This window comes from Lasiosphaeria miniovina (genome assembly GCF_030549165.1).
Source record: "Lasiosphaeria miniovina strain SMH2392-1A chromosome Unknown B0T26scaffold_6, whole genome shotgun sequence".
Lineage (NCBI taxonomy): Eukaryota > Fungi > Ascomycota > Sordariomycetes > Sordariales > Lasiosphaeriaceae > Lasiosphaeria > Lasiosphaeria miniovina.
In genome coordinates, this window is record NW_026848225.1 from 3,608,674 (window position 1) to 3,631,096 (window position 22,423).

Consider the following 22,423-nt stretch of genomic DNA (forward strand, 5'->3'; position numbering starts at 1 on the left):
ACTTCGAATTGCAAATGTCTTTCCAAAAGAATGTGCGTAACCATGACACAGTAATATGAAAAAGTCGCCTGCTTCTGTACGAACTCCTCTCGCCAATTCCTTAACCGCAACAAGATTCCAATTCTCAAAGAGTGTTCGCCAAGCCGCATTGAGCTTAATACATAAAGGCATGAATTCGGGCCATGACCCCTCTGCTCACCTTACCCCGTCCTCACACGCCGTTCTTCGCCTCCCGGAACATGACGCGGCCGATCTCCGTAGCGCATTAGCGCCACCACAATGTGTCGGCGGTCGGCAACGAAACTGTGGCATGTCGGAACTAAGAGGGGGCGGTCGAAGCAAAGTATATGAGAATAGATTCGTCTGTTAACCGAGGTAGAGGTATCTAGGTGCCCCAAGTGCAAGTGGAGATAGGACCAAACATAACACAATATGTGAATAGGTACGCAGATAATCGTAGTTTCACTGTTTCAGGTACAATAATCTATCGCACTCGCGCAACGATTATTAATCAACTAACCGTCCTTGGTCCCATCCACAAGCTCAATCTCGGAGACCTGGGCCCAAAGGACAGGGACAACATGTTTTTTGGTTTTGCATCAAGCGACCGTTAAATTGAGCGGGAATATAGAGAGGAATATTATTGCCGCGGCCTCTGTCACGCCTTTCGCAAAAACGAAGACTGCACAAGGGCCCATACGCCACCTCAATTACCAGTCTAATACTACGAAGGAACTTCAAAGCTTTGAGACTGACTAGAACCAGAAACGGGAAACCGAATTTCCTGTTGTCTGTTTTTGATGTTGTTCAAGATCCTCCTGAAAAATGAGGTAGGCAGACAAGGGGTTCTATGCAGCAAGAGGATTGTCCAGACAACGGCACGTGCGAACCAAGTCTTCTTGGCCTTGCCTAGTTTCAGTTTTTGTCTAGTTCATAGAAACTCGAGGCTCTCATTATTATTCTGTCATGTGACGAACCCAAACTGCGGCACGTCGCACAGGCCTTAACCTAGTACTCATTCGCCCGAGAACGCGCGAGAGGAGGATGGAGTGCTTGCCGTCCGCGGGAAGTGTGATGGTACTAAAATCTGACATTGCTGGGGGGAGTATGAAAGTTAGTTAACGATGTAACTACGGATCCGTAGCTGAAGATACCCTTTTTGGAGACTTCCAGAGCGGTGAGGGGGTGATTTGAGTTTGATGCACCCGATTTCCTCTATTATTTTCCTCTGCAACAGATGCGGTAGCACTGTATTGCATGCTGGTGGCGATAAATAGTCTTGGGTTCGTAGCTGTTGAATTTGGATCCCTCACCTTCAAATCTTGAACAAGCCCCGTCTAGGAGAAATGCGGGGAGAGGAAATTGAGGCGCACGCCGAAACTCGGCGGGCGTGCGGGCCGAGTGGAGAGCAAAGATTGCAGGAGAGACAAAGCACTGCCAAGCACGTGCTGATTGGCCCCCCAAAATATCGTCTTCTCTGTCAGCAGGCTTGTCATCAGTACCATCAGCCGCTTAGCCACGGCCCCACAAACCACCAACTGTGCACTGCGCACAGCTGCCTGAGCAATTGACGACTTCTGGGAAACCGTCATCAATACTTCAAGTCTCCAGGTACACTTCACTTTGGCGTGTGTACCCGCCCCGAGTCTCTCGACGCTTGTTAGCAGCTATTCAGCTCCCGAATTCAGGGCTCGATTACCAACGAGACAAGCCCGATCCAGGGATCACTCGCTGAAACTTGCTTGGCAAGTCTCTAGCGGGCAGGCAGCAGGATTCTTGGTCGGGCTGTGCTGACAACGACAGGGGAAGAGATGGAAGAATTTAAGCTGTCGGTTGGATGGCTTGGCGCGATCGCCCACAGCACCCTACCTCAGCCAATTGTTTGGTTGCAACCCCTGTGGCGCTCGTCAAATCACGATAAGCTTTCGCGTGTGCGTTCCAGAATAGGCACTTGGATCGCGCCTCTGCCTCAGTCCGGCAACGTCAGCTGGCAACCGTTTGCCATTGCTGAGTTTCAAATCCGCGGAAAGACGAGAGACGGCCCTCGATTACGGTTCGCCATGAAAGGTGTTTCTCAAGAAGTGGTGGCTCTTCGAGGCCTATTCACACTGAAAATGACCATTCGGCCGATGTTCGCTTGGATTTCTTCGAGGTAGTCGTCCCGCGTGCAGACAGCGCTAACAAACCCCTGAGCTGTCCACTCCGGATACTGATGAATAGTAATCACAGAACACGGCTCCGTCCAACCGGTACGGCCGCACTGGAGAACTCTCTCTGCCAAGTCTAACGGTGCCGTTTTCTCGCCTGCAAAGTCATGGCTTGGATTGGTGCTAGGTTTGGGGCCTCCCCGATCCCAGAGCTCATCTGCATCTGCATCTGCACCCGCACCTCCCCTCCCCTGCCATTGCCATCAGCCCACACCGATGCGTTGGATGGGCCTTGCCCCAAAAGAGGTGTGCCGCTTACGGCGTATGAGGCTCGACATCCCTTCTTCGCTCATAATTGCAGACAGGCCCGTCACGTTTAGCGGTTTTTCTTTCTCACTTCCTTCGTCATCATCCAACCTTTGCTCCAGCATCAGCAGCTGCGTTGCGTGCTGGCCATTCGATTCTGGGAGCAAGTTCCTCCCGGCTGACTGTGCTGCAACACATCGGCCCCCTTTTGGCTCTGGCCTAGTTCTGTGCAGTACCACCCGCTCCGGAACCCGCCGCCCGGTCGGCGCAAACAACATGGAGAAGAGCGCCTCCACGGTCGGTGGCGGCGACGTCTTCGGCACCATGCCGATAGCCAATGGCAAGGACAGCAACTCGCTGCCAAACGACAAGCCCGTGTCCGACGACCACCGGACCGCCTTCGGCTCGTACCGTGCATACTTGTGGAAGTATGTGTCGTGGGCCCTCAAGTACTTGATCATCATGGCTGTCCCAGGCCTGCTCCTAGCCATCCCTATCTTTGTTACGATGAACAACAAGGACCTCGACGACGACGCTATCGATGCCGCCGACCAGCGCCAGACCCGCCAGCTCGTCTTTTGGCTCTTCCTGTGGCTTGAGGTCTCATGGCTCGGCGGCTGCGTTGCCTACGGCATTGGCTGTGCCCTGCCTTACATTTTCCGCTTTGTTGCCAGATACGTGAACCCGGCCCACGCCCGGTACTGGAGGATTATCCGCGTCATGCGGAAGCCCATCACCGTCATTGGCTTTGTAGTTGCCTCGTACGCCACATTCGAAAAGGTATGTAGCACCTGCGGTGTTTTGGGTTTGCTACGTCGTGCGGTTGTAAACTAACACGTTGCCTCATTTGTCGGCTTCCAGTTCATCGTCTTCAATGATGATCTAGCTGTTGCCTACAACCTGTCCGATGGCCAGCTGCTCTGGGCTTCTCTCTTTGACGACTTCCTCCAGCAGGGCCTGCTCTGGGCCGGCTTCTACGTGGTCGAGAAGATTATCATCCTGTATATCACAATTCACTACCACTTCCGGTCCGACCTGAAACGCATCTCGCACTCTAAAGACACGCAGAACGCCCTCATGGCGCTCTACGAGGCCTCGACGTACCTGTACCCGGTGGGAACGCCCGAGTTCGCTGACGAGGATGTCATGATCGGCAACGCCACCGGGGCCGAGCACGGCGAGTACCGGGTACGCGTGACGCGGTACCTGGCGCGGCTGGGCATCGACAGCTACGCCATGACATCCTTCTTCGGCAACTTCCTGTCGAGCGACGGCAAGTCGCACTGGCTGCGACCGGCCTCGAGCTACGCCATCGTCGAGCGCGCCGTGGCCAACCCCAAGTCGGCCGCCGCGCTGGCGAGGCGCATCTGGATGTCCATGGTGCCGCTGGGCAAGGACGTGCTGACGGCGCAGGACATTGCCGAGGTGCTGGGCCCCTTCCGCAAGGACGACGCCGCCGCCTACTTCAAGGCCCTCGACCAGGGCGACATGGGCGACATCCGCCTCGACGAGATGGAGTGGGCCGTGGTCGAGGCTGGCAAGGTCCGCAACGCCATCTACCGCAGCATGCATGCGTCCGAGCACAACATCAACACGTTCGACTGGATCGGCTGCGGGTTCCTGGCCACGATCATGACCATTTTCATTCTTGTCTTCTGGGTGCCGACCATCAAGGACATCCAGGCCACCATCCAGTTCTTCGTCGTGGGCCTATCCTTTGCCGTCGGCCGCACCGTGCACCACTTCTTGTCGGGCTGCGTCTTCATCCTGTTCGACCACCCGTACGACATTGGCGACCGCGTCGAGCTGTGGAGCAACCAGAACCCGCAGTCCGTGTCGCTGTTCGTCGAGCGCACGTCGCTGCTCTACACCGTGTTCCGGCGCGTCGACAACTGGACCGAGATGCAGGTGGCCAACGAGTTCCTGCAGCAGTGCCGCATCGAGAACGTGACGCGGAGCGGGTCCAACCGGCAGCACGTGTCCATGATGATCGACATCCGCACGTCCTTCAGGGACCTGACCTTTTTGCGCGCCGAGCTCGAGGCCTTCCTCAAGCACCCCGACAACAAGCGCGACTACCTGCCCAACCTAGCCATGGCCATCGTCAACGTGCACGAGCTCAACAAACTCGAGCTCAAGGTAGTCTTCACGCACCGCACCAACTTCGCCAACGAGCCGCTGCGCGCCGCCCGCAGCATGAAGTTCATGTGCGCCCTCGTCGCCGCCCTGCGCAAGGTCCCCATCGCCCGCCCCGACGGCGGCCCGCTCGGCCAGGAGGGCCGCCCGCTGTTCAACGTCATGATGTCCGAGCAAGAGGCCAACGACCGCCTCGCCGGCCTCGCCGCCGACAAGGCCGCCGCCCGCATCGACGCCGAGAACCCTCCGCCATCCGACGCCGCCCGCGCCGCCGAAGAGCAAAAAGCCATGGCCGCCCTCGGCAAGATGCCCCCCGTCGCGCGCAAGGGCCCGCCCCTGCGCTCTGCGCCCAACGCGGCGGTGAGCACGGGCGTCGACGCTGGCAACAGCACCGGCTTGAGGACCCTGCCGCACTTTAGGGGGTGAGCGGCCTGGGAACACTCCTTGACTACTAGTGACTGCTTCAAAAAGCTCGCCTGGCACGCATTCTTTTCTTCGATTTATTTTACACACATAATGATGTCTATCTATCCATCTTGCATAGCGCACTACATATTTCCTTCATCACCCATCTGTTCCTACTAGCAGCGCGTCTATTAAGCGATCCCAGCAAGCGTGTTTTGAACTTTGACTGCCATTGGTTTTATTTGTCGGGGCCAAAAAAAGTACTGTAATTAATGGCTACAATTGACCACAAAAGGACGTCGTTTGAGCCATGGATTGGAGTTTGCAGTTTCAGCGGTGAAACGACGCAGCAGTCGATGACAAGTTTGCTGCAAGTGCGTGTGTGGTGTGTGCATATGTGCGAAGGCGCCGATGACGGCGGCGGCGATGATTTGAGTGACTGACTGAACCAGTGGAGAAACCAAACGGGCCATGATTCGCCGCCTCGTATACTCACGAGTTCTAGACGGTATCTGCGTCAGTAATTGGAAGGAAGGATCGCGTTCGCTGCCGCCCTGCCTGCCTGCCCCTGGTGCTGAAACAAACAAACAATATCATGTCCCCAAGATTTACAGGGATAATGAACATTACCGAAATTTGCTAGATCGCCCCCTTGTTATGCTTAAAAACGCCAGGGAAAACGGAGTTGCAGGGGGTGAATGACATGGGTGGTGGTTCGAAAGGGAAGGATTGCCTTTTCTGGAAAACAATCACTTTCTTTCGCGCCTTGCTACTAATAAAAGTTATCGGCGATACTCCGTAAACCTTGCACAAACGAAGGGACAGACTATAACGTTGGAAAAGTTTGAACTGGGAGAAAACATCTAATTAAAGTACGCTGCCGTAGGAATCTCTTCGGTTCTTCTCGACGAGGGAATTCTGGAATTCTGGATGATTGTTTTAAATTCTCTGCGGCATTGCACTTTCTGATGCTGTCTATGATGCGAAAACCGTCAGTACCACTCCATCACGTAACTCACGTTGACAGCTAGGTAGGTCCTTGGTAGGTTTCATTCTCTGCCTATACTCGTATCTTTCCTGACAGGCGACTTTGTCGTGCTTTTTCTAGCCGGTCTGATTCACCAGACTTCATCACCTATTCGAGTAATACGATAATAGGTCGTCCGGCATCTGGCTATTTTGTTCCGAAACAGTCATCGTGGTTACAAGAAGAACAATACTTGTTGAAACTTCCTGTGTCTCTCGTTTCAACACCAGCTCAAGTAATAGCCGGAACTCACGAGACCTGTTTGCATGTGTTTGTTTTATTTCGTCTGGTGAAGGTGCGACTTCCACAGTTAGGTCACTTATAATTACCCATCGCCACTTGTCAAGACATATAATATAGCAGTGTAGATTCTGTTTGAGAAAGCTCTTTAAAGTTTCTATCCGTCCATCTCACTCCAATTCTCGCCAAAGAATTTCCCTGGACAGAACATTGCATTTTTATTCTGAGAACTCACATAATCATCAACCTTCTATTTCCCCTCCAGTTACCTACTTGCCAGCGCTCTGCCCTTTTGGCAAGCAAAATGTGCCACCGCCGCGTGTGGGGGTACTACTGCGGGCACGGCGGGTACTACACAGGCTGGACGTACTGCGCGGACAGAGACGAGGACGGCCACGCCAAGAAGACGTATCGCGAGAACATTGGGATATGCCGAGACTGCGAGGTGTTGTACGGCTTGTGAGTGTGCGCTGTGACGCGGGAGCCTGATGGAACTTGACTGGCGTTGTTGGTGACTGTTAGTATCATGATGCTGCGATGTGGTACTTTTCGCATGCGTGCCTAATCGAAGCGTACATGACTATGAGTATGGCTATAAGACAGATGGGACAGATGGGACAGAGTCATAGTAATTTTCTCAGAGATGGAGAGCTACGTTGCATACCTAGCAGCTTGAGGGGTTGGAACTCAATTTAATAGTCACGACCTGCGCTGCTTCGCAGGTACCGCATCACGGGAGCTTGTATTCCTGCCGGTAGTTGGCAAAGGCACAGTCGCAGAGCCCGCTCTCTCTAGCGCAGATCGTGCACACGTCGCGTGTCATGCTAAAGGAGTTGTTGTAGTTGATACCCCACATCGCCTGTGCCTATCTCCGGGCCGGGTTGTTGCTGCTGCTGTTACATTTCCCGAATCTTGCTCTCCTCAACCCTTCCAGACCACAACACCCCTGGCAGCTTTTGCGCAGGCGACACTCACAAAACCATTAGAGAGGTAACTGAAATTAGTTTAGACTAGATAAGTAGTATTCTAGGCCCAGAAGATGAGAATCGGTAACTTTTCGCGAGGCAAGCACTTATACTATAGCTAGGCCCAAAACTAGGACCGCCGAGGAGCGTATAAGTACTTACCCGCCCATTTTAAGAATCTATTCGTTCGAGCCTAGTTTATAGTTATCTCTATTATCTCTATTATTAGCTTTTTAGCCTTTTTAAGAAATTTCTCAATTATTTCTATCCATCTTAAGTAGATCGTTGTGGGAACTACCAGTCAACGGGGTGGATGCACAGCCTCAGTGGCTGACCAGCACACGGGCCGCTATGCGGTACGTGTCCGAGGCGCAACCATCACGTAGCCTCCGGGCATCGCCAAATCCAATGCGTACCCTGTTACCGTAGTTCGTGATCCTTCTACATAGAGCAGACCAGAATACAACCACCACAACCACCCCATTCGCATCGGTTACTGCAGTGACTATGGAACGAATGACCTTGTCATTCCAACAATCGTCTATATTAGATCTCAATTCTCTAGCTAGTTGATATAGATACATCGATAACTTATTATATTGGGAAACTTCAAACTGATTTCCTCTTTTACTCGTGTTACTGAAAACAACTACCGAAGATAATGAAGAAAAAAATAGCTAGGGAGAGGAGAATGTTACGATCCTGGCTCAGGGGTGCAGAACGCTCCGTAAGCAGAGATGTTAGGACTCAAGAAGCCAGAAGCCATATTCAGGAGCATAGGGACATCAGATATCTACAATCGCGGCGCTGAAGATTCGGAAAAGGTCGCTCCCGGTGTACTGGTGCCCAGCGAATTCTGAATAGGCGACCACGTTTCTTACAATATTCCGCGGGGTACCTTCTGTCCTAGCCATGACTAGCTGAACGTCGAGCTGGACATTATCCTGCGACACCAAACCGCCGTCCTGGAGAACTCGGAAGACGAAGATGACGGAGAAGACGCCAAGAACGTATTGTCTGTGGCGTGGAAGCTACTCGCTCTTGTTCCCAAGTTCTTCCTTCCAGCCCTAGAAGAGCCAAAGACGACAGCACTCTACCACCACGACCTTCATCTAAAAAACATTCCAGCGAATGAACAAGGGGGGATCACGGCCATCCTGGACTGGGGTGCGTCTCGGCAGTGCCTCTGTGGATGCTGACTAAGTTACCTAAGTTTCATGAGGAGCCGCGGCGGGATAGATCCCTCGATGCGGATCAGTTATCTAACAAGTCTGTCGTCGCGGCAGGGAAGGCCGACTTGGATAATGAAGGAAAAGCTGAGGTGGCTAGAGTAGCCACGTGAAAAAAGTCACGCCGAGATTGACCTGTTCCAGGCAATCTCGGGATGTGAGGGGCTACAGGTGAAAACGATAAGTAGGTGGGCTGATAGTATAGAGAAGGGCGAAACGGTATGATTAGACATAGAAGATGCCTAGCGGGATTGACTCAAAGGATTTGGTGGCTTTTGCAACCAAGTGAACTGAGAAGCGTCTTGTTCCGCCTGCGGATATCCACCTAGTGAAGTACCATTTACAGACTCCTTGTAACCCCACTTCATCCTTCCTTAAATTGCTCATCTATCCTGGTCTTGCCGAATTTAGTGGTATTTCCGTTGCATTTGGAGGGTTCACAAGGAAGATGATTATCCTCGGTTGAGGCTAAGATGCCCACGACAGAGCGTTGACCCGCTGCAAGGTTTTTCCTTGCATCCCACCGCGTCAGCTACAGTAAAGCCCTACGATTTTATTCATCAATCAGCGATAGTGTTTATTGCATAATTGCGGTGGACATAGAGCGGTTGATTTGGAAACTTCAACTACGCCCACTTGATACATACAGAACCGAAATAAAGGCTATCGTCAGTTTCATCCACAATCTGCCGCAGAGCTCATAACACGCTGAAAAAAATCCTTTCGAAAGATGAAGCAGAAACTTCGCTCTCCCCCTCTCACCGCGGGGATTTCACTTGACTCAGGCTCGGCGTGATGAGGTGAGCCCCCCCTGACTTGTTCTCCGGCTCCACAGGGCAAGTAATTGTCGCATACAACGGTGCAAGAAAACGTCGTCAAAAGAGTGCTTGTATTAGGAAGAAGAAGAGCGGCCTGTATAGCCTAGGTGCGCTGCTACTTAGATGAAAATGGAGCCTTTGTTCGAAAATGTAGATCAGGCTACATTGTGGCCGGAAATGGTCAATTACGTCACGTGGCGCACCTTCTTCCGACAGTAATCTGCTTATCGTCAACCCCCCAGCCGTTAATACCTCCCCCCTAGTCTAGCTCCATCTCTAGTAACAACAAACTTGCAGGTTTTGCGTAAGGTTGGCACATCCGTTCTTATTGTAGACGAACGCGATGGTTCAGCCTCCGAATCAACCAGTAAGTAATTTTACCTTTTTGTGGGGAAATGGGGATGAAATAGTCCAAGGCTTGCAATGCTACAGACAGTATCCAGTAAATAAAGGTCGGGCGCCACCGTCAGGGGGAGGGAAAGGAATAGAAAACTTGACATACCACTTTGACCGCAAGAGACGAAGTTGGGTCTCGGCTGCATACTCGGGGTCTCTCGGCCGGCCCAATGGTTCCACGGAGGGTTGCTAACAGATGCCAGCTTCCCCAACTGGGCTGGCGACGCCCCCCTAAACCCGTCCACCAACCCCGTCTGCAGGTCCCGCTGCACCCCACTACCGTATACCAGCCCGCTGCGGTTGCGGCGCAGCTTGGCCAGGCTCCTAATGACGGCGTCGTAGCTTCCGAAGAAGCCATGTACCCTGACCTCGCTCGGCGCGGCTGTCATATTGAGCGGCTCGACCAAGCCGTAGCCGAATGAGTCGCCCCCACGCTCCGGTTCTGGGATCGACGAGCGATACTGGCATCTGGACCTCCACGCGCCCCTGTATGGCTTCGTCTTCGGAAATTTCGTCCAGATTCACCGCGTCCACCTCAAGGGCATGTACAAGCCCGATAGGCTGTAATTGTTGTTGTTGTTGTTGGCGGTCCCCTTCGGCGCTCTCGAGAGCCCCGTGGTTTCGCGGGCCCCTCGCCGCGATGCTGACCGCCACCACGTCGTCGACGCGGTGCCAGGCTTGCCACATGAGCTCCTGCGGGCTCGCAGAGTACGTGATGCTGATGTAGTCGACGCCGTCTAGACCGGCGAAGATCCACTGCCAGTCGTACCGGCACATGCGTGCGTACTCGACCGCCGTCAGGCCCCAGCGGTTTACCGCGAGTGGGTTTGCACCGGCGCGCAGCAGCGTCCTGATGATCTCATACGTGTACTCGGCTTCCCACCCATCGTGGAGAACCATCACCGGGCTACGGCGTGTCATAGCCCAGTGCAGCGGGGTCATCACGCCGTGCGAGACCTTGCTGATGAGGCTACTGCCGCCGAGCTCAAGGAGACACTTGATAGCGTCGGCGTTGCGCGTGCGGTAGGCCGCCAGGTGCAGGGGGGTGAGACCTGTGATGTTCTGGTGGTGGGGCTCAGCACCGCGCGAGACGAGGAACTAGATGATATGCCGGTCGCAGAAGTAGGTGGTCTTGAAGGCCCAGTGCAGGGCGGTGAAGCCGAAGTGGTCTCGCGCGGCGATATCGACACCGTGCTGGAGCAAGTACGAGGCGATGGCCCTGACGATGCCCATGGCCTTGGCGTAATTCTGCTGGCCTATGGGGTTGCTGTCGGTCTTATCGTAGGCGAAGAGTGCGTGCAGCGCTGTCATGCCGAAGTGGTTGCGGTCTACGAAGAGGGAGCCGTCCTCGGCCAGGTGGTCCAGGCTGGCCTGCTCGCCCTGGATGAAGGCGGCAATGAGGGCTGAGATGACCTGGCGGGTGCGGTTGCGGCGCAGCTTGCGCACCCTCTCGACGATCCGGGGCTTGCCGCTCCAGGCCGAATCCTGCAGGGCGGTGGCGTACTCCTCACCATCGAGCGAGCTGATCTCGAACGCGTCGAGGAGGGTGGCCAGGACGTCCTCGTTGCCCTCCTTGATGGCCACCCCGATCACCCTTGCGGCGTAAGGGCGTACCACCGGAATGGTGGCGGCTTCCTCGCACTTTCTCAGGTACAGGCGCAGCATAGGTTCGGCGCCAATGGCGCTGAGGATCTCGAGGGGCACGGGGTCCGAGTCCCGATGCTCGAGTGTCTTGAGCCCGCAGCACGAGATCATGAGTTGGCGGTAGTTCTTGGTCTTCGGGTCCTTCCAGAGCTCTACGAGATCCTTCACGCTCACGACCGCCTCACTATAGATCTGGTCGACAGGGGTATCCGGCGGAACCGCCTCTCTCAGGTGCATATGCCAGAAATGTATGGCGTAGGAGAGGAACGTGTGGCTGGAGACGACGCTCTCCTGGAGGCGAGGGCTCGTGTAACATGGCGCGACCTCCATGCCGCATCGGATGATAATCTCACGCAGGCAGAGGATGGCCAAGTCTCGATGGCCAGTCTTGCCGCTCGAAACGAAAAAATTGGTCCTGCCAAATGAGGCTTGCTTGAGGATGAAGTCGCGGATAGTGTAGTGGAAAAAAGACAGTGTGTTGTTTTGGTGGATCTTAAGGGCGGGGAAAAACATCTCGATTCTAGATCTCGCACGGGAGATATCGTCATCGGCCACCACCTTTTGGCTCCCCGCTCCGCGCTGTTGTCCGTCGATCGCGTATGCTAGCTCTGCGAGCGTGAAGGGCCGGCGGCTGTACATGACACGGGTCACAAGTGAAGAGGGCTCGGACCGGAGATGTGCCGGAAGCTTCGACACCAGGCTGCGGTAAAATTCGCCGAGGTCATTGGAGACCCCATCAAGGACGCCATCGAGCTGGGAGGGCGCTACCTTTTCGAGTTGCTTGAAGATCAGAGAGACGGCGAGGAAGTTCTTGCTCTCGTTCTCGGCCAGCTGCTTCTCGATGCGCTCCACCTCCGAGCCGGAATAGCCGCGGAGGCGCCGTATCCTCTTCATCTCCATGCGCACAAAGTTTTTGATGTCCCCGTTGATCTGGTTATCAAAGTCTAGTGCTGACATGTGCAGAAAGGTTCCGGGATACTTGGTGTTCCACTGAGACTGGATAGTGGCCGCGGAGTTTCCCGGCCGGCCTGTGATCAGGCGTCTTGGCCGAGTTGCCCCGTTGAAATCCCAAGCTGAATAGCCGGACGAGCTCATTTGCCGAGCCTTCCTGGCACTCGTTCAGGGCATCGATGATGATGTATATCATGTTCATTCCGGAGTTCTGGATCATCTCGAACAGGAGATGCCAGAGTATGGATGCTGACCTGTGCTTTCCCTTCATGATGCTGGACTTGTTGCTCCCCAAGCAATCCAGCTTATCGGTCTCGTAAGCGAAGGCCTGGAGAGTGTGATACTGCCTGAGCAGCTGATGGATGAGCGTCGATATGACCATGCTCGCTGAGTAATTCTTCTGGTGGTGACACATCCCATAGAGGACTGTCGACTTGAAGGGGATTTAAAGAAGCTCGCGGCGATCCTTTTCCGGTGATGAGAGCTCCTGAACCAAGTGCGTGGCTAGCATAGACTTCCCAATCCCGGGGTAGCCGCTGAACCATAGAAGGCGTGACTCGCGGCCTCTTGCCCACCAAGCAACCTCGCTAGTGCCGAAAATCTAGTCGCATGTTGTTGGATTCACCAGGGTACCGGTACTGGAAACAACAGGGCGCGCTGCGCGCCGTAAACTGGTGGTTCAAGTGATGGATTCGTTGTGTGTTCTTCTCTCTAGCTTTCTGGCAGTGCCAGAAAGCCCGTTCTTATACTACTATTGTGGTGGCGAAGTGGGTGGCGAAGTCTCTATCTAGAACCTTCGAGGCCCTTCTGCTTGACAAATTCCAACACATGTATAAGGGTATTTCAACTGGCTGATTTCCTCAAACGCTGCTTTGTAGTCGAAGTGGTTAAAGGAACGAAGGAACTGAGGTAGCATCTGAGATTAGTCAAAAAGCTGCTGGTCTGGTCTGGGCATGGCATCATCGCCGGTGCTGTGTCTTGCCACGAGCCGAAGCACAGACATGGCGTTGAGCAGTTTGGGGATTTGCTCCTCGGTTTCACTGCCGTTTGTGCTACGATGCCGAAGGTCCATTGAAGCGACCATGATATCATCCCGTGCCACATTATCTGAGCGAAACCAATGGTCAGTTGAGCGTCATGGAATAGATATCGCCAGAAGTGGGATCCCTGGATCCAGATACTGTAACAGTACAGTCACCTCCCCTCCCGCATCCCTCCTCTACCTCACTCACTTGTCTGAGTATTAGATGCCTGAGCAGCCGGTGTAAACGGCGGCAGCCTTAGAGCGGCCTGGCAAATTTTGCCGAGTCCGTGCTGGACCTTCTTGTAATTATTCATATCCTCCGGGACGCTCGTGTCAAAGCGACAGATGTTGGAGTGATCCGCATCAATGCGGGCCACCGTCTCGACGAGACCGGGCATTCCAAGGACGGCCGAGTCCCGGGGAACAATCTTGGCAAGGACTTTTAGTACGGGAGGGCTAAAAGCTGGTGAGGGCGTTCAGGACGGGGCGTTTGCACTGACATTTCCGATGCCTTCATAAAAGGAGACGATGCGGTAGTCGGTCAGCTGATGCTTCCAGCTCTCAGCTAGCGTGTCAGCATATTGGGAGCCGCGCTTGACGGCACCCACGAGGTCGTTAGCGCTCGAGTGATTGACGAAGTTGACAACGACGGCGCATTTGCTCCCAAAAGAGACCAGCGTCTCGTTGCCGCCTGCGTGGGGCGTGCCAAAGAAAGCAAGACCGCGCCTAGCTGGATGTGAGCCCGGGTAAATTGCTATAATAGTTTGCCCAATTCGGTTGAAGACACAAGTTCTTACGTTGATTGCTTTATGGCCGTGTACTCGGGGTTGTTGGCGGCGTTCACCAAGGCCTAGCTCTACTCTTAGTCTTGATCCTCACGTAATGCAGCACGCAGTGCCCAGGTACCCTAAGTACCTGGGTAGTTAAGGTAGCCCCTGACATGCTTTACCAGTATTCCACCCAAGCTGTGCGCCACGAAAATGAGCGGCCTGGTAGGGCACTAGGCACAAGTAAGCGGACCATGACCGAGCCCTCGCGTCGCCAAGAGATGGTGACTGACAGTATCCCGCTCCATATCTATGCAGTATAGCAGATCGGTAGCTTGCTGCACCAGCCGGGTCTTCGTGCTCATGAGAACCGGTACGGAGTCGTACTGGTATATGAGAGCGCGAGCGTCGGGGAAGGCTTCCGGTAAATCATCCCGAAGCCACAGCCGATCAGAATTCGTCGTCCAGGTCCGCCACGCGTGGTTGGACTTCGCTTTCGGATTCAGACCATGGACCGCGACAATGCTATTAGGCGACTTGGCGTCAGACAGTACTTTAGAATCTCGCCGTCAGGATGGGAGGGGACTGAACAGATTTGAACCTACTCGATCGCGGGGGTCCCATTACCATCCTTCCCCGTCCCAGCAGCAACTTCGGTTAGAGTTTGCGGCATCTTAGCATGCAGTCGCGCTGCGCTGCCTTCCGCCCTCCCTCAAGATACATCAGGCTACGGGGTTTCTTACCATTGCAAAGGCGCGGCTCGAAGTGAATATTTCGATAGCAAAGACAACAAACCGAGATATCTGACGAAAATCGCGCATGGGCGGTTGTCGAGGACGAGGCTCTGGTCGCGTCGGAGAGACTCTTCTTCTACGGCTGAGCCTAGGCCGCGGAGCTTAGTTGAGCCAGAGCCGAGCGTAAGCGCCGACAAGGCCAATGGTCGGGGATGTGATTGTTTCAGGCTCAGATGTACCAAGGACGCCACTGGGTTCAAGACCCGATGCAGCTGACACCTGATTGGGAGATTCCGAACGTACAAACAACGCCGGCTGGGACGTTCAAGATAGTAGCCGTAGCCCTCGCCAAAGCCGAAAACCGTGTCGCACATGGTGAACAACTTCTTTGTCAAAAGTCAAACAATAACCACACACAGCAGTGGCAGGATAAAGGTCGCGAGAGACGAGGAATCGCGGCAGTTCCATGTTAGTAACGCATCGAGTTCAGGCTGAGACTTAGGCCTGAAGCGGGTTGTTCTGCGGGCACATGAAGAGGATTGCCCAAACAAGCCAGCTGAAAGCCGAGGTGCAGAAAGTGGCTTTTACCAGTGCTGGAGTGTCCAACGTATTGCAGTCGTTGGGCTGGCGCGCAGGCAAGAGCGGCCAAGACTATTGGCAAGCGCCTTGGCGGCGGCTGCCGAGAGCTAGAAACGGCCATGACAATGGTGAGCAGTGTGCCAGTGACAGTCTTTTGGGATACCTACCCAAAATCTTGATGCCTCAGGCTCCTCAGTACCCTCCTTGGATGTTAAAATTGCAGTACAGCCCGAAGCGCCCCGAAGCGCCCGGGTACCTGGTATCATCCTTTTTCGAGGAAATTGATCGGGGCGCCCACCCTATTCGTACGTATACCTTGTACCGTACCTCTACAGTCATCCCGACAACGTTTTTTGGCCAAATCCGTATTGGGCTTGGAACCTGAGCAAAAGCTGAGGCGTACTGAAATTACCCTGCGCCGAAGTGAGTCCCAGGGATGTCCTGGCTATACTTACCGTATCTGAACTAATCCCAGTTTTAGGATCCCTATCTATAACTCCCGTCTTGTCTTTTGTTAAAGTATGGCTAGTTACCGGGGTTGTAGGGTCCTAAGGTGTAAGACACTATAGTGGCTGTGTTGTTGTGGTTAGTGTTATGAGCACATGCCCAAATTGTTAACTAAGCTCCACAGCTCGTTTTCGAACCTCCTACAAGCCTAGGCGTACGTAAGACAAGCCCACTAGAAGACTGTCGAGTACAGGGCCACTTACGTAGCTTGTAGACCTCTAGAACCTTCTAGAGGGCCTGCCTTAGGTCTATATTAAGGCCTGTCCTTTCCCTTGGATAGATATTCTTCCAAGCAAGCAAGCAAGCAAGCAACGCACTCACCACTCTTTGTACTATAGTCTCTCTATAATACAGCTCTTCTCAGTCTTATCCAGCACCTTCTGTTGCCCCCCGAAGACCCTGACTGCAGGGCAGAGTTCCCTGCAGCCCACGAGGTAGACCGCTGAGCAGAGTCCTCACAGTCTAAGTAGCAGGCCTGTAGCATTCAACCTGCTTCACTCGGTGCCTTACACAAGCCACTGTTGTACTGGACTACAGGGCACAGTTCTACAGGGCACAGTTCCCTACAGTCTGCCCTGCAGAACCCGTCAACCTACCCTGCACTTGGCTCCCCGCCTTCGCTACCGCTTCCGCTCCGTCAGCTACAGTACCGAGCCTACTGTAGCACCCTGTACAGGTGCTCTCTCACGGGCCTGCCAGGCACGCAGTTCAACAATAATAACTGCTCTGGACGTTCTGGAGGACAATTACTAGGCGTGCTGGTGGATATCTCGGTACGTTGGGCCAGAGAATTGGTCGCTTCCAGGTATCAATGGTCGCTGTATAACCGCACAAGTTAGTAATATTGTGCGCCATTTATCCTGGTGATTCACTCACCCTGCAACGGATTGTCGGCCCGGGGGCATGCCTGTGTGGTAGCATCTGACAAACTTGCGGGAGACGGCAAGAATGGGAGCGTGGGTTGTGTTTGAAGTTGGACAAATTCGGGGCTAGAATTGGACTGAGTTACTTGACAACCTCCAGGTATCTGTGGATGCTTTCAAGTTGGCGACGGCTTCTGTGGTCTGAATAGTTAGAGTCCGAAAACGAGGAGTCGATTGAAAAGGAGTTAAAGGCTAGTTTTCTAGGACATATTGGCCCGGAACATATTGGCCCGGAAATTCTATTTGTTTCTTGTCAGGCATACTTATCGCTTCGTCATAGTTTCGGCGGAGCTAACCCCTACCATACAGCGAGAAATTGAACGCTAAAAAAACGAACAGGGGCTGAGTTGTAAAGAATTCATTCAATTCTAATCCAAGCTTGGACGGGCGGATCCATTTTACAGGGGCCTTGCGACGCACCTTGACGCCGATTGGTTGCTTCGGAGCCAGCTCGGACTCGAGCCGCTGGGCACTGACAGGCATCAATTTGCCAGGTATGTACTGTAATCCGCACTTGGACTCAAAAGCTCATCCAGGCCCAACACTGGGTTTATCTCAACTTTCCTGTTTCCCCACGGCTTTCATATCCCGACGTAGCCGCGAAAGTATCTCCATGGTAAAACAGCAATGCCAGCGGATGTAAAGTTGCCGCTTCTGGGCACCGTCCTCGTCACTGGTGGGTGCGGATTCCTAGGATATGCCCTCGTCCGTCAGCTCTTGGACGATTTCGAAGTGGGTGAAGTCCACGTGGTGGACCGCGTCGTCGACAAGAACCGTCACAGTGGCGCGCACTACACGGTCGGCACCATCACCGATCACAGCCTCCTGGAACAGCTGCTCAAGCAAATCACGCCCACTGTCGTATTCCACCTCGCGTCTCCAAACGCGTCCTTCCCTACCGGCCCGCGGTCCGATTTCTACCACACCAATGTCGAGGGCACGCGCTCCCTTCTGGCTCTCGCCGCCGCCTCCCCCTCGGTGAAGGCCTTCGTGCACTGCTCCACTGTCGACATCTACGAGGGCCCGCCACACGTCAATACCCCCGAGACGCACCCGTTGTTCCCGCCCAGCTCTTTCGAGGAATACGCGCGCACCAAAGCCATTGCCGACACCGCCGTGCTTGACGCTGCGGCGCGCAGCAACGACCCCCGCGGACTCCGCATCGTCTCCCTGCGCATCGCGCACATGTACGGTTCCCGATGCAGCCAGCAGCTGCCCGCGCTACTTGCTCTCAGCGCCGGCGGCGGCCCGCTCGTGCGCCTCGGCAACGGCACGAACCTCTGCTCAGTGGTGTCGAGCGACAATGCCGCTGCGGCCCATATTCTCGCCGCCAAAGCCCTGTTGGACCCCGCCCGCGCCAACGGGAAAATACATGGCGAGGCGTTTAACATTGCCGAGCCGGAGCCAGTGTTGTTCTGGTACCACACCATGCTGTTCTGGGCCGCAGCCCGCGGGCGCCCAGTTACGGACGAGGTGTGGACGGTTCCCACGTGGCTGGTCAGGATCGTGTACGGATTGATCGCCTGGGGGTTTTGGCTGTGCACCGCGGGTCAGGCCCAGCTCCCGGTGAGTTTGAGCTATACCACCCTCACCTGGACGACGGAGGATCATACGTATAGCACGGACAAGGCAAGGAAGAGGCTGGGATGGAGCCCAAAGTCGGATCATGATGTCGTCATAAGACGATCGGTGGAGGAGGCGATGAACCGAGGTGGTGGTGAGGATGCGGTGAGATGAATACGAGTTAACGAGATTAGGTATCGATTCCTACGGCAGTCCTTCGAAAACGTAAGCAGTTCATACAAAAGTCCTTGCCAAATACTGCTCTCGATATATCTCGAGCGACTTATGCCATACTTGGAACGGCCGGACGACGATACACTTCCCCTTGGACGTCGGATAAGTGGAATTACTGATCTTGAGGCTTTCAAAGGTCAGGTGTTCGTAGTAGCCTGAGTAACTATTACCGATGAAGTCCACCGTATAAAGGTGCCGAGAAGGTACTAAATCTCTGGTAGGAAGCCGCAGAACCGATACCTACTCTTATGACTCTCCTCAAGGTACGAGATATAGCGCGCTCCGTGGAGTCCTATGCCGAGTGGCTCGTCCTCATCAATTATGAGGTTGCTGCAGAGTCTGCATCGCCTGGGCTGTGAAGGATGGCTTCAGCCCCTTTAGTCGAAGCATCACTGCGATTGTGTCAGGTAAATCTCATACTACCTGCGCAGGATACTAACCTGAATGTTCTGCTCAGCCATATTACCACAAAAAAATGATGGACAATTTCTGCAACTTTTGCCGGGTACGATTGGAGCGCAACGAGGGGAGTAGGCACACAGGCCACGAGAACCCCTCTACTCCCTCAGAGTCTGCTAATCAGTAATAGTGAGTGGTTGTCACCAATCTCGGGTGGGTCATAAGACAGCAAAGATCAAAGACACCTAGATAATTATTCCCCGAATTCGGTGAATGTGAAGTTTGTGATATGTTAGATGATGGCGATAGCCTGCATCTCTAAACCATCAACGAGCGTGGAGCTATAAACGCGAAAAAAAACCAACCCTACAATATGGCCCGCTCTCCCAGCGACTATCTTTGCGAGGCTGCAGTAGTAAGCCCTCCACGGGTAGCGTCGTGCGATTCTCATACTCTAGCCGGCTCATGGTCAGGCACTTGACCTTGGAACCAAAGAGAACACCAGTGTCCGAGGCGTCGAGTGTTGCCTCCCCCACAATCCACTCTTGCCTGATTTTCTCCTCGCTAGGCTCCATTGGGCCCTGAACATTCAACAGAAACCCATCAGTCAAGTCCTCACTACCAGCATCCCTCCACGTTAAATCCTTTATCAACCCTTCGACTACCAAGTTCTTAGCACCCTCATCACAACGGATGATCCGAAAATAAAACGGCCTCCTTAAATCACCCTCGTCGTCGGCATCCACTACGGCACCGCCCACGCTCGCCCAACTCCAGGTCGGCGGAGGACACGCGTTCTTATAATCTGGCCGTGGTAGCAGCGCATTCAGTGGCGCGCTCAGTTCGGGGTCTGGACTCGCGGCACCAAGTTGCCCATTACCGCGAGAAGCCAGGTCTCGATGCCAATGCAAATCCAAAAACAGATATTCTTTCCAGAGCCCGGCACGCGCTAGATATCGCCACCCGGCGTGCGCTGCAATCTCGTCTGCAATGCCCTGGATCGCAGGCAGCCTGTCCGACGCCACACTCAGCATGCGGCCCGTGTATTCATTCCGCAATTCAAGCCAGGTGCGTCGGTGCCACAGGGCGGTGTCTTGTAGGTCGAGGGCTTCGGGTGGTGGCGTAAACGAGAGGACGGCAAGCGACGGTGAGGGATCGGCGGAGAAACTGGTGCTCGGGTTAGTTTGTGCCTCGTGGTAGGCCCACTTCGGCCCGTCGTGCGCGAAAATCAGGGCTCGAGTTGATAGCGCGCGCTCCTGGAGTGTCCAGTAGGATGCACAGAGAGTCAACCCAAAGATAAGAAAATCCTAACTTCCGTGCTATTTCGATGGCGTCCTGGATTGTCTTGGGCAGCTGAGTCTGATCAATACCCGCTGTCTTCGCTGCTAGCGTGCTGGCTGTTAGGACGTGGCTTTGAGTAAAACCCCACACGTAGCTCAACGCTGCGTATGGGAGTGCTACAGTGGAAATCTCGCCCGTAAACAGACGCAAGGGACCGTCGAGCTCCAGAAGCCGAGTTGGCATGAACGGTCGTTGGTGGTCTCTACACAACTCGTGGCTCTCCCTGCAGCCTCCTAGCCACTCGCCGGCTTCCGTAACCCAGGACTTCAGTTCCATGTCTGAGATGGCATGTGCTTTGGGCGGAAACGCGGCCTGGTGCGCTGCATCGTGCTTTTGGCATGCTACTGATGTCAGCACAACTATACCAAGAACCGAATACGGAACCTACAAGTTGGGTCCAGAATTTCGAAAGTTAGATCCACCGCTTCATTTCCTGATAGTTCACTGATTTGGCTGTTTCTTTTGTCATCACTCTCTCCGTTGAGAGTAACCTCAACTGAGACAGTAACGAGGTCAAATGTGGCAGGGTGCATTGGATGATTGCTGGTACTGGGAAATTGAACTCGAACCTTGAGAACCACCTGGCAATTTAGAGCATCAAGAGTGAGAAGCCCCGGGTCAAGATTAACTTCTTCACTAGACCCGCTGCTTCTAGAACTCTCCTCTGTGCCAGCATGGCTAGTGTCCCCGTCCACAGTATCAGATTGGCTCCCATTCCAGCGGTCATACCAGTAGTCCAGATGCAGGCTCGTCAAGACACCATTGCTGATAACTGTGCACCACTTGCATCCTGAGATGGTCGACAGGTAGAAATCGCTTCCTAGTCGTTCATAATGCTTTAACCCCGGTTCGATACCCTCGCCATGATGAGCCGCAAGTGCGCGAGATGAGCAATGTCCCAAGTCTGTGTCTCAAATCTCCAAACCTGCAGTTAGCACTTCATACTCATTAATATGCAAAATTCTCTGAGGGCAGGTTCATCGGGATTATCGCGCATCCAGCAGTCCTGCCTCTCGACCGCCTCGCCCCGCATCAAGCCGTCAACGTACGCATCGCTCACTAGACGGTGTCTCTCCCTGGCCTCGGTCTCATCCGACGCTCCCGTCGGGCCCGCCGGTCGCAGAACGAAGGGCGTCTTGCCGCCGTACAGCACGGCCACGGTGTCGCTGGCCCTGACGCCGGCGTTCGTGGCGAGGCCAATGTACCCATACCTGGTGACGAACAGGGTGCGGCCGGCCACGCTATCGCGGGCCAGCTTCCGCCACTGGTCCAGCTGGAAACCACAGCCCCAGGCCCGCAGCTGGCTGCGCATTTCGTCTGCCGTGGCCGCCATGAAAGCGCGGAAGGTAGCGAAGCTCTGGTCCTTCTCGTCGGCTACATCCTCTTGGGGGCCCAGAAAGTCAAAGTCCAGGTTGAATCCGGGGTTGGAGAGCTCGTACTGCTCGATCTTCATTAGGCCGAATCCCGAATCGGCGGCCGGCTGTATGTCCTGGGAGGGTACCTCACGCAGAAAGACAAAGTCACATGCCACTTGCAGTAGAAAACCCTTTCCGAAGCTGGCGGTAAAATCCACGGTAGTCAACTGCTTGTGCGTGGTTGGCGACAGCCCGAGGAGGGAAGTTCGGAACAAGACGTTGAAGATGGGTAGGCCGGTCGGATGGGCCCCGCCGACCCCCCTCCCGATGAACTCGATGATGCTGACATAGTCCATGTCCAAGAGCGGAAGCTGCGCCACTTTGGATATCTGGTCGCACTTGACGCCGAGCGGGCGGATGACGGGCATGTGCTGGGGCACGGGTATTTCCGGCGCAACACGATCGTCCCCATCGGTTCCCGGTATGGCCTTATTTCCGAGGCCGATCCTGTAGAGTCTCGAGGCGTGATAAAAGTCGACTACCCCTTTTGTGTTGCGTCGGAGCATCTCGCACCGTCTCTTGACCCTCCAGTCCGGGGCCCAGGAAGGCAAGTCGCCCCAGTTGGGCTTCTGGTCGTACAGCCGACTTGCCGCCTCGTTCAACACGTCCAAGCAGCCCGTCGTGCGGATGTAGATCCTAGCGTACTCCATATACACGTCAGCAAAACCGACCG

The 22,423-nt window shown here is 54.5% G+C and overlaps 5 protein-coding genes across 5 annotated transcripts; 2 read left to right on the forward strand and 3 right to left on the reverse strand.

The window, feature by feature from the left end:
• Window positions 1-2,777: 2,777 nt before the first annotated feature.
• B0T26DRAFT_653339 (uncharacterized protein) lies at window positions 2,778-5,015 on the forward strand (the record flags this gene model as incomplete). Its single annotated transcript, XM_060438449.1, has 2 exons — window positions 2,778-3,233; window positions 3,315-5,015. 2 exons carry the CDS (start codon window positions 2,778-2,780, stop codon window positions 5,013-5,015), a joined length of 2,157 nt encoding a protein of 718 aa, XP_060293350.1.
• Window positions 5,016-7,751: 2,736 nt separating this feature from the next.
• On the reverse strand, window positions 7,752-12,965 carry B0T26DRAFT_874976 (uncharacterized protein). The gene is made up of 5 exons (XM_060448051.1): window positions 12,401-12,965; window positions 10,858-12,309; window positions 10,132-10,767; window positions 9,919-10,067; window positions 7,752-8,243 (listed from the first exon to the last, which is right to left on the reverse strand). The coding sequence occupies exons 1-5, from the start codon at window positions 12,677-12,679 to the stop codon at window positions 8,012-8,014; spliced, it is 2,748 nt and encodes a 915-aa protein (XP_060293351.1). The 5' UTR covers window positions 12,680-12,965; the 3' UTR covers window positions 7,752-8,011.
• Window positions 12,966-13,186: 221 nt separating this feature from the next.
• On the reverse strand, window positions 13,187-14,728 carry B0T26DRAFT_755171 (uncharacterized protein; the record flags this gene model as incomplete). The annotated part of the gene is made up of 7 exons (XM_060445919.1): window positions 13,187-13,371; window positions 13,497-13,716; window positions 13,789-14,014; window positions 14,086-14,138; window positions 14,238-14,288; window positions 14,349-14,580; window positions 14,661-14,728. 7 exons carry the CDS (start codon window positions 14,726-14,728, stop codon window positions 13,187-13,189), a joined length of 1,035 nt encoding a protein of 344 aa, XP_060293352.1.
• Window positions 14,729-17,545: 2,817 nt separating this feature from the next.
• On the forward strand, window positions 17,546-18,493 carry B0T26DRAFT_627430 (uncharacterized protein; the record flags this gene model as incomplete). Its single annotated transcript, XM_060436206.1, has 1 exon — window positions 17,546-18,493. A coding segment is annotated over one exon (948 nt), but the record flags the coding sequence as incomplete, so codon positions are not given.
• Window positions 18,494-20,251: 1,758 nt separating this feature from the next.
• On the reverse strand, window positions 20,252-20,578 carry B0T26DRAFT_596695 (uncharacterized protein; the record flags this gene model as incomplete). The annotated part of the gene is made up of 1 exon (XM_060435623.1): window positions 20,252-20,578. A coding segment is annotated over one exon (327 nt), but the record flags the coding sequence as incomplete, so codon positions are not given.
• Window positions 20,579-22,423: the final 1,845 nt, after the last annotated feature.